The sequence below is a fragment of the Centruroides vittatus genome, unplaced genomic scaffold, assembly GCF_030686945.1.
Source record: "Centruroides vittatus isolate TY-2023 unplaced genomic scaffold, ASM3068694v2 scaffold_712, whole genome shotgun sequence".
Lineage (NCBI taxonomy): Eukaryota > Metazoa > Arthropoda > Arachnida > Scorpiones > Buthidae > Centruroides > Centruroides vittatus.
Window position 1 is genome coordinate 2,151,713 of NW_027122715.1, and position 14,238 is coordinate 2,165,950.

At 34.7% G+C, this 14,238-nt stretch overlaps 1 protein-coding gene across 2 annotated transcripts in view; it reads left to right on the plus strand.

Moving 5' to 3' along the window:
• The first annotated feature begins 6,728 nt into the window (after positions 1-6,728).
• Positions 6,729-14,238, plus strand: part of LOC136989634 (protein FAM177A1) — a 31,320-nt gene continuing 23,810 nt past the window's right edge. Inside the window, exons 1-3 of one of the 2 annotated variants that reach the window (XM_067287862.1) lie at positions 6,729-6,894; positions 9,191-9,361; positions 13,954-14,020. In XM_067287862.1, coding sequence (XP_067143963.1) covers positions 6,826-6,894; positions 9,191-9,361; positions 13,954-14,020 — 307 coding nt within the window. In that variant the 5' untranslated portion in view covers positions 6,729-6,825. The remainder of the gene's footprint in view (positions 6,895-9,190; positions 9,362-13,953; positions 14,021-14,238) is intronic. The other variant, XM_067287861.1, reaches the window with a different exon arrangement.

Here is a 14,238-nt window from a genome sequence, read left to right on the forward strand (position 1 = left end):
TTAACAGTGACCTCTGGTGCACTTTTTCTTCAAATGTAATTTATATACTAATTTTAATAATAAGATTTAAAATTAAGTATTGCTGATTACTTTTAAAACCTTCCACAGATGTTTGCTTATTCTAAATAAATTTATTTACGATATTTTTACGTAAACGGAACTGCAGATACAAGAATTTTTTTTTGTACAGTATTCTCAGCCAGTCTATTATGGGTGACGGCCGGATGGCCGAGCGGTAAAGGTGGCAGCCTACCGCTCTGGGGGACCCGGGATCGAATCCGAACGGGTCGAATAATCCCCAGGAATTTTTCGGGGGGGTGGTCCGTTCGGATATGTCGGGCCCCGTCCCTCACCACCCGGTCGCCCCATTGTGGGCCTGGCCGAACCCATAATGGGCCTACTAAAAGAGGCCCTCTTAGTGCCCACAGGGCGGAAAGAGTTAAAAAAAAAAAAAAAAAAAAAAAAAAGTCTATTATGGGTGACGGCCGGATGGCCGAGCGGTCAAGGTGGCAGCCTACCGCTCTGGGGGACCCGGGATCGAATCCGAACGGGATTGAAATCCCCAGGAATTTTTCGGGGGTGGTCTGTTCGGATATGTCGGGTCCCGTCCCTCATCACCCGGTCGCCCCATTGTGGGCCTGGCCGAACTCATAATGGGCCTACTAAAAGAGGCCCTCTTAGTGCCCACAGGGCGAAAAGAGTTTTAAAAAAGGCCCATTATGGGTTCAACCAAGCCCACATTGGGCGGCTGGGTGATAAGAAACGAAACCCGATATATCAGGACGAATCACTCTCAAAAAATTTCCTGGGAATTTTTCGACTCGTTCGGACGCCATCCCGAGTCCCTCAGCATCCTAACAGCTCCTCCATCAGGTCGTCGACTACGCCTATAACTTTTAGGAAAAAAAACCTCTAAAAATAACTGTTTGATTACTTAGTCCGTTTCTTGCTGTGAAAGATATTTGTGAGGCTCTGGATAGGTCCGAACCTCACTGAAATTCGCGTTAAAATCATTTCTTTTTAGAAAAAGATTATTTTTTTAGAGGAAAAAAAATAGAAGGTAGAAATAGTTTTTCTTAAAGAAAACGACGCGAACTTTTAAACAATAGAACAATGGGGAAACGTAGATCGTCTATCTCCGAGTGGGAATCGAATTCAACTTCGATTTTGACCTCTCCCGCACCCCCGAAAGGTTTCGAATTGTCATCAGGTGACGAGAAGAGACCAATTGGAAAGCGGAATCGGAGGAAAACAGATAAAACCTGAGAATTCAAGGACGCGAGGGCTTCTTCCTCTATATCAAACAAGCGAAAGGAAAGGAAAGGAAAGAGGGCTTCTTCTCCCGAAAGTTCCAAGTGACGGATCTATTGTTGTGTGTGAGTCTGGTGCCCATCTTCGTCTCCGTCTCCCGACCTCGAATCGACATCTTTCCATCAACGGAAGTCGACCGCATCGTCCTGGAGTCGAGGAGTCGTCGAGGGAACTGGCCATTCGCGACCTAGGGACACTCCTTCAAAATGAGACTATATTCGAAAGGAGAGGAAGACCCAGAGACTGCTGCCGACCTAGAACTTCCAAGATCGCGGAAATCTTGTAAGCTTCTTTCGTGTCAAATAAACGGTTTCTTGTAACCGTAGAGTCTGTCTCAGTGCCGATCGCCCACATACGACCCTTCGCGACCGCTCGACCCTCTTGACATAGTCGGCCCCCAGTCGGAAACCTCACACATTGTTGAAAATACCCATTCTACCAAAGCATCGCGTCGGTAGAAATGGTCGAATGGCCGGTCGAAAGAAAGAAAGAAAGTTGGTTGAAGCAGAAAGGAAGTTGGCGAAAAAATATTTCGCAAAAAGGAAGTTCGCAACTTCTTTTTTGCGAAATATTTTTCTGCCAGATGAATAGCCATGGCAGTAAAGCCTAAGCCTGCCTCTCCGAGGGATCCAGGATTGAAGTAGATGGCGGACCCCTGGAAGTTTTTATGGGTGGTCTGTTCCGGATACGTCGTGCCCCGTCCCTAGGGCCGTGCCGTAGATTTTCTCAGTGTGATGCAAGTCTTCGAAATGCCGCCATCTTAAATGTTTTTCTTTAAAATAACCTTCGATTGTGATTTAAAAAAACTGCACAAATTGTACGAATACTATTTTTATTTTAAAAATATAAACTACTTTAAAATAATGATATTAAGTATCAACCAACTACAACAATCTACTTCAGTTTTATCCTTCTGACTTTAAGAAATTCGTTAATTAGGGATGTGTAATCTAAAGTGGTAGTCAATGTAGATTCAATAGAAATTAATGATAGATTTCTAAGTTTTTTTTGGCTTATTGAACTTCTTAAGTACTGTTTTATTAATCTTAATTTGGATAAACTTCTTTCCCCACTAGCTACATAGACAAGGAGTGTTAACAAAATTCTCAGAGCTACAATAGTATTTGGATACAAAGTGATTAAGTTATTTTGGCACAAATTATTTAAAACATCCAAAGGTTTCATAGAATATGGTAGCATTCGAAATATATCACGTAATTCTTTTTGAAGATCATTTGCATTTATATCTGATTCATTTTCGACCGAAAGTATTGATGGAGACTGGTACAATAATTTTCTAGAGTTTTCTCATCTAAATCCTTGTGTTTTAAAATGTCATATAAAAACTGAAAATTTTTGCTATGGGTTTCCAGAAGCGTGAATCGTTCATTCAGAGAATTAAGGGTAATAGAATATAAGGGTCCAGAATATAATTGAAGAAGTTTATTTTAAATTTACTCTCTTCTGTTAAGGGTTCATCGACAGCTTCTTCATAGTGAAATTGATGCTGTTTTCCTTCTGGCTCCAGTTTCGGCAGGAAATTCTGTACTGCATTCGAACTTCTCTGCAATCTCATTAGCAGCAATTTCAATCCGATTGTATCCAGATTGTCTATAACTTTTGTGTCACTTTTTGTATGGTTTCTGATAACATCCTTACACAATCTGACAAATTTATAGTTACAGATTGCAATAGCTTCGAGACTGAATTTATTTCAAATAAAATATCGTGCCAGAGAATTACACCGCATATAAACTTGCAATTTTTTATATTTTTTTGCTAACTTTCTTGCTTTAACTTTAGTTTCTGCATTTCTGTTGACGTCTTCTATTATTTGGAATAATGCATCATAGATTTCGCAAAGTTAAAATCGTAAAGGTTTTAACACATCTATTCTGCTTGACGACCTAGTAGCACTCAATGATTTTAAAGTTAATTGTGAAACATATTTTTTAAGTACTTCCCAACGCTTTGTAGAACCAGGAAAAAAGTGTAACGTTCTTGTACAATAGAAAAAAAGTTGTTGTTTCTGTAGAAGACGCTGCATCATTCATAACTAGGTTTAAAGAATGACATGCGCAGGGCACATAAAACGCCCTTGGATATTTTTCAAGTATTGTATTTTGTACACCCTTTCTTACTCTTTTCATATTAACTCCGTTGTCACAGCCTTGTCCTCTAAGCCACTTTAACTGAAAACCTAACTTTTCCAAATGTGTCATAACAAGTTCTGTCAAACCCTCTCCAGTTGAATCACAAGCTTCAAAAAACCAATAAAAATTATTTGATTTCAAATTTTTTTTGAATGGAATTAAAAGCGACAACTCTTATTGTTAATGAGAGCTGTTCAATGTGACTTACGTCTGGGGTACAATCGGCGATTATCGAAAAATATTTAGCGATTTTTGTTATTTCGACAATTTTGCTTAAAATTACATTTTCCATCAAATTTATCAATTCATCTTGTATATTATTGCTCACGTGGAAAGAAACATCGTCCGTGGGTGCCCACAGGGGTCGGTCTGCAGACCACTCCTGTGGAATCTCACCTTCAATTCCTTTCTAACAGAGGACTTTGGCCATGACACCACTTTTTTAAAACTCTTTCCGCCCTGTGGGCACTAAGAGGGCCTCTTATAGTAGGCCCATTATGGGTTTGGCCAGGCCCACAATTGGGCGACCGGGTGGTGAGAGACGGGGCCCGACATATCCGAACGGACCACCCCCCAAAAAATTCCTGGGGATTTCTCGACCCGTTCGGATTCGAACCCGGGTCCCCAGAGCGGTAGGCTGTCACCTTGACCGCTCGGCCATCCGGCGTTGGCCATGACACCATTACTGCCTATGCAGATGATGTCCTCATTTTGATCAGCGGCAATTCCCGGGCAATGCTGGAGAAAAGAGGCAAGGAAACACTCGATAAAATCCATAACTGAGGCTTTGGGCATAAGCTTAACTTTAATCCTGCTAAGACCACCTGTGTTGTTTTCAATAAGCTTGGACAACCGAACCTCTACCTCCGCACACCAACAATCCGAATGAATAATCAGTCCATCAGAGTGGAAAAAAACAATCAAGTATCTCGGCGTCTGGCTTGACCACCGCTTGAACTGAGACGAACATATAAAACATATAACTAACAAGACCAACATGATTTTCCAAGCATTTTCTCAAGTTGCACTCAAGAAATGGGGCCTAAAATTTGATGCTGTTAGCATCATTTACGAACATATTTTTATTCCCATCATTACCTATACAAGTGGCAGCTGGGGCTGGGCTGCCAAAAAGGTACACCCAAGCAGGAAATTAATATCGTCTCAACGTAAAGCCTTGATCCTTATCTCTGGGGCCTACAGAACCACGCCCAACAGGAGTCTACAAATCATTACTCGTAAACCGCCTATCACCAACATTATCCTAACCAGGCATGAGCTTTGGAAGCTCAAAACCGGTCATGATATTTGTACTACCACATGCAACATTCCTGCCGCTAATTATGAGAGAATGAACCAGTCACCGACCTTACTCCCCTGTACATCCACAACTACATCAGCACTGACATGCCTACCAACCCTGACTTGGAAATCTACACGGACGGCTCAGGAATTAATGGAAACATTGGCTGCGCCTTCGTTGTACTCCAAGAAAAATACGAGATCCATCACCAAATGTACAGGCTTGATAATCTTTGCAGTGTTTTTCAGACTGAACTTAAGGCCATTCATATGGCAATAAGCTGGTCTGAACAGAACTCCACTAATAAACAGATTGCCATCCTCACTGATTCCCAGTCTGCCATTAACCTGATCAACAGCAGGCAGCTTCATCCTCTCACTGTTGCGATCAAAAATCTCACCCATAACTCATCCAACAGTTACAGCATCAGCTGGGTCCGCGGGCATCAAGGTACCGCTGGAAATAAGAGAGCAGACCAGCTGGCGAAGGCAGCCGCTAACAACAGTGCGCTGCAGCCCATTTACAACAAAATCAGCCACCACAAAATCATTAGTCTTCTGTATAATGATGTTCTTCACCACTGGCAAAACTCCTGGCAATTCAATCATAGCAACCAAACCTGCCACTTCATTCCCAACATCATCGAGCACCGCAGCTATACCTGGATTAACAACAATTCTCTACTCACGCAGTTTATTACCGGTCACGGGAGGTTCTCCTGCTATCTAAACCGGTTTACGGGAAAACGGAATCCTCTTTGTGCCATCTGTAAGGAGGTGGATGGCCCCGATCATTATCTTTACAGATGTATCTGTCTACAAAAAGAAAGACTTGAAATCGAGCTCACTGCAGCAAAACTCAACATTTCCTGGCCATGCCAACAGCTAGACCTCTTTAAACACAAAGAACTATATTCAGCCTTTGTAAATCTTGTTCATGCTTATGAATACATTGCACTCACCACCACGAGAGAGTAGTTCCTCTCACATTTCCTCACATGTACTGTACATGTAGATCTACAATTGAACACTGGAACATGTAGATCTACAATTGAAATCGTTGTTATTTTATTTATTTATTTTTTAAACTACAAATTCACGTTTCCCTTTAATATGCAAATCAAATGTGTTATCATGGGAAAACTGATCTAACCAATCTGAATCCGATTTCTTTTTAATTTTCAATTTATATCACGTATTTTTTATGGATTGGAATGCATCAGTGGCGTAGCGTAGTGGGGGCGGCAGGAACGGCCCGCCCCGGGCGGCACTTTTAGGGGGCGGCAAAATTTCACAATAAATAATAATAATATCTTGTAAAAATTTTTGTAATAAATGTGATTATTATGTTGTAAAACATATATACATGATTTTTTTATTTGTAACATGTGCAATACACAATAATGATGATTGTTCTTGCCGAAAAGTTCTTTAGAATTACTGTATATTTTAGTCTTTTAAATTGAGATACCTAAATAAGGGGGAGCGGCAAAATTTTCTTCTGCCCGGGGCGTCTGACACCCACGCTGCGCCACTGGAATGCATCGAATTTTGCTACAAACTCGAGTATGTTAAAAATAATACAGTAATCGAATCCGAACTCGGGCTCGAATCCGGACCCGTCCGGATTCGAGCCCGAGTTCCGCAGAGCGGTGGGCCGCCACTTTGGCCGCTCGACCATCAAATGTGAATATACAGTAAATAGATTTAATAGAAATTTATGTTAGTCTATTCCCACAAAAAAATATTTGAAAATTTCAAATTTCCAGCTTCTTTTTTAACATTCATAACTTTGAAACGTTTCGATTTTTTTCCCTCAACAGTCGAAAACATGACGTTGAGCAATAAAAAATAAAAATTGATTAAATTATTAATATTGGAAGATTTTTATGAATTTTATTAGTAAATTTTTCAGAATTTAGGACCATAAGAAGTTCGAAGAAATCGAAAGCTAAATTTGAATTGGTAACACTACGCTTGGATGTTCGGTTTTCGCCATTGAAGATCATTAGTAGTAAACAAACATTCCGGGATTGTCTTATTTGAGTTTAATTTTAAAATGACAAACGATTACATAGAAGCTTCACCCGAAGAAGTTAAATTGCAAGCGACAGAATTTGATTCCGAAGTAAGATTTAAAATAAGTATATTTAAATTATAAAAATATACGCAGTGAATATTTAATGCTAAGATCATGTAATATTAAAATACCATTTATTTCTCTTCATTGTTAATTATTAGGGCACTTTTCCATTAACTGGGCGCCATTCAATTCAATTACAATGTGATGTTCGTAATGAGAGATACTCAAATGGTTAATTTTCATATGCGCAACAATCAAACATGGGCCAAACTAACTTATAACTAGCTTATAGTTACAGAAAATGGAGAAAATAGGAGGGATGGGAAAGGATAAGGAAAGGAATAGAAATACCAGGGGTTTTCGTTTGACGTGCTCTTACGTTGGATACCACTCTGGATCTCTCCTTTGATTTGTGACCCTTTTTCTTTATTGTAGACCTTTTGTCTATATCTGGCTTTGTCGTTTTCCTAACAGTTTTCTGTCCGTAGTCTGTCCTCTTTGATCCCTTGACACCTTGCAGCCTCTAATCGTTCTTCTTGCGATCTGGAGGACTACCTTTTTTCTGCCTACTTCTTCGGGATCCTCACCCAGACTCATTGGTGTAGCGAACATAACTGGCGCCTGGGGCATGATACTTTATTGGTGCCCCTCTTCCTTCTCCAGAAACACATGTAGTTTGTTTTGGAGACAATTTGGGCACCCCTCTGCGATTGGCACCCGGGACATGGGGGACCCTCCTCGCTGTGCCACTGCCCAGACTGACTCTTTTCCTGTTCCTTTTGGCCCCGGGGCCATCCTCCCTCTTTTGTTCTACTTATTTTTGTGGAATTGGTAATCCTACCCAAAAGGGTTAGAAAAGAAGGTTCTAGAAGGAATTCAGAACAAAGAAACAGGAAGGAAGACTAATATTTATTCAAAACAAAATATACAAATATGCAATAACATGGCTGACGGCCACAATAATGAATATTAATAATTACAATGAATATGTTTATGCATATGCTGGTATAGCATTGCTTATACACATGTTATGCCTAAAAGTGCTATTAAATCCCAATTGCAATAGCGGTTAATGTTACCTATGGTAGCGAACGTGGCGGCTCGTCTCTGAAACAGTGGGGATGCACGTTCTAACCTAACCTAACCTAACCTAGTCTAATAAATTACCATAATTATTAAGAACCAAATTATTAGAATAGGGGTAATTTATTAGAATAGGTTAGGTTAGGTTAGAACATGCATCCCCACTGTTTCAGAGACAAGCTGTCATGTTCGCTACCATAGGTAACATTAACCACAATAGCAATAAAATCACATATATCCAGCACCATATAAAAAATCTTGTAAACAAGATAACTTTTATATTTGTTCCTAGCCATACTAGCATACTAGGAAATGAAACAGCTGACTTTGAGGCTAAGTCAGCTGCAACGGACACTGACTTGGACTATACTTGCATCCCTCTCTCGCAAAGCAGCCTTAAAAATTATATTGATGACAATGCTATGCAAAAGTGGAATCAACATTGGTTGAGCAGTAAAACTGGTAGAATAACAACACTTCATTTTTCTAGTGTTGAATGCAGGTTCTCATCACCACTTAGAGACTTAATGTTTGCTACTTCTCAGCTACTTACTGAGCATAGTAATTTCAGAAGCTACCTGGCGATGTATAACCGCAAAAGCCAGAAACTGCCTTTTGCTTTTGCTGTACAGAATATCTAGACACCATCGACCATATGATTATCATTGTCCAATTTACGATCAAGACAGACTTATTCTGAAATTAGAAATCCTTATGCTTTGTTTCAGCTGGTCCACTCAATAAGCTTGTTCAGAAGCCATTGTTTGATGCTTTTTACAATTATGTACAAGAAATATGAAAAAAAAACTATAATTTCTAATTTTTAGTTTTACATTTTAGCTTTCACTAAAAGCTGAATACTAATTTTATGTTTACTTTGTATTGTGTATTTTGGTTTATGTATTCTTAGTGTTATACTTCCATAGTAGTAGTGTCCTTATTCTAATTAAAAAAAATATATGTACACATTTGTACATCATTGTTTATACACATGTTTAATATTACAATGAATATGTTTATACACATGTGTATAAACATGTGTACAAACATATTCATTGTAATATTAAACATGTGTGAACTACAAAATAAAATATAGATTTGCTAAAATTAGTAGTAAAAATGACTGGCACCAAATTAATGGAAAAGTACCATTATTAGACGAAATTTTATACTTTTTGAAGGTTTATCACTGTATTATCAGCAGAAATGTATTTACAATGAACATTGTATTAAATACAAAGCTTCTTACATTATTTAGATATCATCTATGACAAGATCAAATAATTTTACGGAGGTTTCTCTCGGAGAGAAACGAAGAAAAATTCCTAAAAGAATTCTTCATTTTAGCGATGGACAATTAGAAGAATACAGCAGTGATGACGATGATGAATTTGATTCTATTAAAGATCAAAAGCCGCTTATAAATCCAGTTAAGTGACTAATTATTTTTTTTTGTGTCAAACATTTTGGTACTTTGGGGGTTATCATTCTGTGTGTTGCACCACATTGCAGTCCAAAAATAGAATTTTAAATGTTGTCAATTTTGTGAGCTACTTGTTTTTTATATTAACCAAATAAACATTTTAATAATTAAGTAAATAAAGTATGATATATTTAAATTTATTATTACTACAGCATGTAAATTTTTTTAATTCTCAATACTTGTTTGATGTTAAAGTATAATAAATTTGACTTACATTTGTCTCTAAATTTTGGTTTAGTAGAATGAACACTTTTTATCCAATTGTTTTCAGTTATTCATGTAACTTACTTTCCATTTGAAATGATCTCCAGTCAAATTCGGCAATATACCAATTTAGTGCTTTCCTCTATGTCCTACATTGAATATTATGCTTTTTTTTTAACTTTATATCAGGTTGAATTTATATCATTTCCATTTATTTGTCTGTACACGTCGTGCCTACATTCATTTTGTTATACCCACATTTTAGATTTTTTCTCTCTAAATATAACTTCATTTTTCAAAAAAGCTTGTAAAATTAATATGCCTTTAGAGTATGAACAACATGAACTTTAGATGTAGACAAATTCCAAAAATTGAATGAATAATCCATTTTCCACAAACTGTCCCATCAATGCAAATTTTCAAAGTGAAGACTAATGTATACATTAATATGTAATATTAAATACTTTATGGTAAATCTGATTTAAAAAAAAAAAAAAATAGTTATTCTGATTTCATAAACAAAGAAATATTTTTAAATATTATTGAAACAAATTTAATCTTTCATTTGTGCAAAATTTAGTTATTTCGTTCTGTCACCCATTCAAATTTGTTTGTTATTTCTTAAATGGCACGAGAGTGTGACAGATATGTGAAAATGGATAGTAATGTGCAACACATGGGAGGATAAGCTACAAGTACTAAAAAAATTTCATTTATGCAATTGTAAATGTTATAAGAAAATAAAAAATGAATAATATCAAATAAACAAACATTCTGTTTTATTGGAGCTTCTAATAAATAAACATGTATGCAACTGTTGAGATTTATAACTCATCTTGAGGGGTAAAAATGTTGAATTTACACGAAGAACATTGCTACATTCAAATTGTTTAACACTTAGTACTTATACAGTCAAACCTGATTTTATGCGGTGGATAGGGACCGCATTAAAAAAAACGCATTAAAAAAATCGCACGAAACTTCACGAATGGCTGTAAAAAATAGTTTTCGCAACACAATTAAAAAAATATTTTTTTTATGCGGTCAACAGGGACCGCATAAAAAAAGTCTCACATAGAAAATAACTCAAAACCGTATGAAATAGAATTTATTGACAACAGATGTCAGCACTTGACTGCATCGTCTGGTCTATCGTCTGTTTTACATATTTTTGTCCAGGTGGTGTTTTGTTGACTTAAAAAGTAAATTATTTCATTTTTCGCATATTCATGCAATAATATTACTATAATAAGTGCATTTATGCTATAATAAATTTATTTAGCTATAATAAGTCAACGTGAGACATGACGAATCGCACTAGACTAGTCGCCAACTATACCGCACAAATAAAAAATCGCACAAAAAAACCTGCACAAATTAAAAATTCGCATTAAAAAAAGAGCGCATAAAAACAGGTTTGACTGTATTTATTTTGTAGTTAATTAAACACATGCTATTTACCTTTATAAGAGGATATTTTTCTATGGTTAATATTTTTATTTTTCAATGAGAAAATAAAACTTGGACTGTTTGACTAATGGAGTGAAAGTGTAAATCTGATTATTGATGACATCATTGCATTATGGTTTTTCTGTTTTTTCTTTCTGTGATTAAACTGTTTTTCCTTATTCATTTCAGTTAATATATTTTTAGTAACAAATACATGTATAATAAAACCCTACCAACTTGAATTTCATAAATTGAATCTATTTGAATTAAGAATTGTGTACAAAAGTATTTGTTTCCATGCCATGGGTAGAAACATCATCGAGAGAAATTCATTAGAATCTAATTCACAATGCCCATTCAATGTGAAACTGATATTGTGAATTTACTTTTGTCATTTATTTTATTTGTTTTTATTTTTTTTTTTTGTGTTTTCTCATGGCTTTTATTTATCATTTTCTTTTATTGTTTTGTTACTGTAAGTCATATACAAATATTATATTATACATAGATTTTTGAATTTGAATAATGATGTATTTGAACATCTTTGTAATTTAAATATGTTCTTATATGTTCTATGAGATAAGGAATGGTTTTCAATGTTCCAGAATTTCAAAACCTGATGATGACCTGTGGAGCAGGTTGAAAACATTCGTTGAGATAACAAATACTTTCTCAGTGATTTAATGTGTTATTGTGTTGATTACTAAAGATAAGTTGTAAAACTTGAAAGTATTAGAGTTGCAATGTGTATGTTTATTTATTAAAGCAGAAGCTTTATTCGTTTGCAAGAGTAACTTGGAAATGTTTGAATTTTGACAAAAGTATTTAGAAATTCTGACATAATGAAGTGATTCATGATATCAAATGTGATGAGATTAATTCAGAACTAACAATTTTTTTTATTAAAATGTTTTGATTTAATATTATTTTTGGTTGTAGAGCTAAAGAGAGCTAAAATTTTTAAAAAATGATTAAGAAATTGAAATTTATGAATAAAATAATAGAAACCTTTACTAATCAGCACCAATGTTTAATTTAATAAGTACTTTCAGCCTTTTTAAAAAGTCATCTTCAGGTTCTTCACCTTAATATTTACTAAAAACAGCTTGAAATATCAAACTTCCTTTAAATAATTTATTTTATAGTCTTACCCGAATAAGAATGGAACATTACATATGTGAAGGAAAATAGTTCATGATCATTATAAAGAATGAACATAAAGCTGTTTTATAATGGAAAACATAATATATTTAGAAGATATATTAGAAAATTATAAGATATGTTAAAACTGTTATACTCTTTTTGAAATTTCTGATATTTTTGCAAGAAATTTGAGATTTTAAAAAAAAACAAAAAACATCCACATTGAAACTAAACAAAAAGCTACAACAGCAGTAAGCAATAAAATAGAACAGAATAAAAACTTCAAAAATTCAAACATCACATGACATTATGCTTAATTTTTGAAGTTTTCATTCTGTTCTATTTTATTGCTTACTACTGTCATAGTTTTGTTGTTTAGTTACAATGATGGTGTGATACATATTAAGATCCAGCACATTTGGTCCAGTCTTTTTCAGGAAAATACTATAGTTTAGACTTATTTGAAATTTATGAATGCTACTTATTAAAATAAATAATGCAAAGACACATCAATACACATGTGAAATGTTTATATTTTTTTGATCATATTCTTGGGATAAATTGAGAAACTTGTTCAATAAATTTTGATAAATTATATTTAAAAAATAAATGAAAGCAATTTTACCTGTGTTTGCGATTCATATCACTTTAGAAATAAATGAATGTACATTTTACAAAATTGTTATACTTCTAAAGAATTTTAGAGTTAATTCTTGTTTACTAATTCAAACATTTAATATAACAATAAAGAAATTCTATCTCTGTGAATGTCTGTGAAAATACCGTATTTACTCGCATATAAGATGAGGTTTTTATCCATTTTTCACTGCTTCAAAAACCTAGGTCATCCTATACACGTGAGCAAAGGATTCTTTTCGTTTTTGTATAATTTTTGTAAACTGTGTATTCACATTTTTTACTGGATTCTTACCTTCTGGTGTTTAAAAACAAAAGTGTTTTATCTGGGTCATTTGAATTGTTCTTGTGTATTGTCAGGAGTAAAGATGAATAGCAATAGGAAAAGTGAAGCTTTTGAATTGCATTCCAAAAGTACATGGGAGCCCAATATAAGTTTTGGGCAGGGTAACTTGAATTGCAAAGAAATAGGATGTTGAAATTAGTATTGATTTGTAGAGAATAATAGGATCTACAATATTATTTAGCAATAATAATTGATAAAATAAAATAAAGTTATAAGCAGATAAGTGTACTGAATTGAAGAAAAATTTTATAATGTCAAAGAAATTGCAAAGGAAATATAAACAGAAATGTAAGAAATGTATATCAGTGGAAAGGAAAATTCAAAAGGAATTAGAAAAACCTAAATTGACTAATGCTGAATGATGCAAGTTGTATACAGAGCATAAGAAAGCCGAGCATGTGAATGCCAGCATGAGTACTTGAGTGCAGTGCCACCTGAACAGATGAATATTAACATGGAATGTGATAACCATCAAGATTTTATTCATTTATATCTTAAACGTCTTCTAAAACACAAAGACAGGTTCATATCTTAAACATTTGCAGTTTTCTTCTTATATATAACTCTCCCTTTTTTTGGATAAAGAAAAGCCATTAAGAGCTAGATATGGGAGAAAGGTTGGTTGTGGATTTATTAATAATTAAACTTAACACTATGTATATATTTAATATATTTTAAATAATGGATATTAAAATTAATTGTATAAATTAATAATTGTGTAAAAAGATTTATGTAATCATAAATTTTTTTTTGTATATAGAAAACATTACCATGGTTTCCCTATCTTTGGTATTTAACATGGTGGCTTGGAAGCAGGACTCTTGCTGGTAAATTTAAGAACATTAGTTAATTGATTTTTATTTCTTTATTGTTATTTGATAATTTAAGATATACATTTATCAATTTAATATACAATTTTCTAAATATGTTTATAATTCAATGTATATTTATGAACTGTATTTCCACATGACTGTGTGAGATTGGTTTTCACATGTACAGTTTTCGCCATCCAGTTCTTGGATGGTAAAGACTGTCATGAAGTATG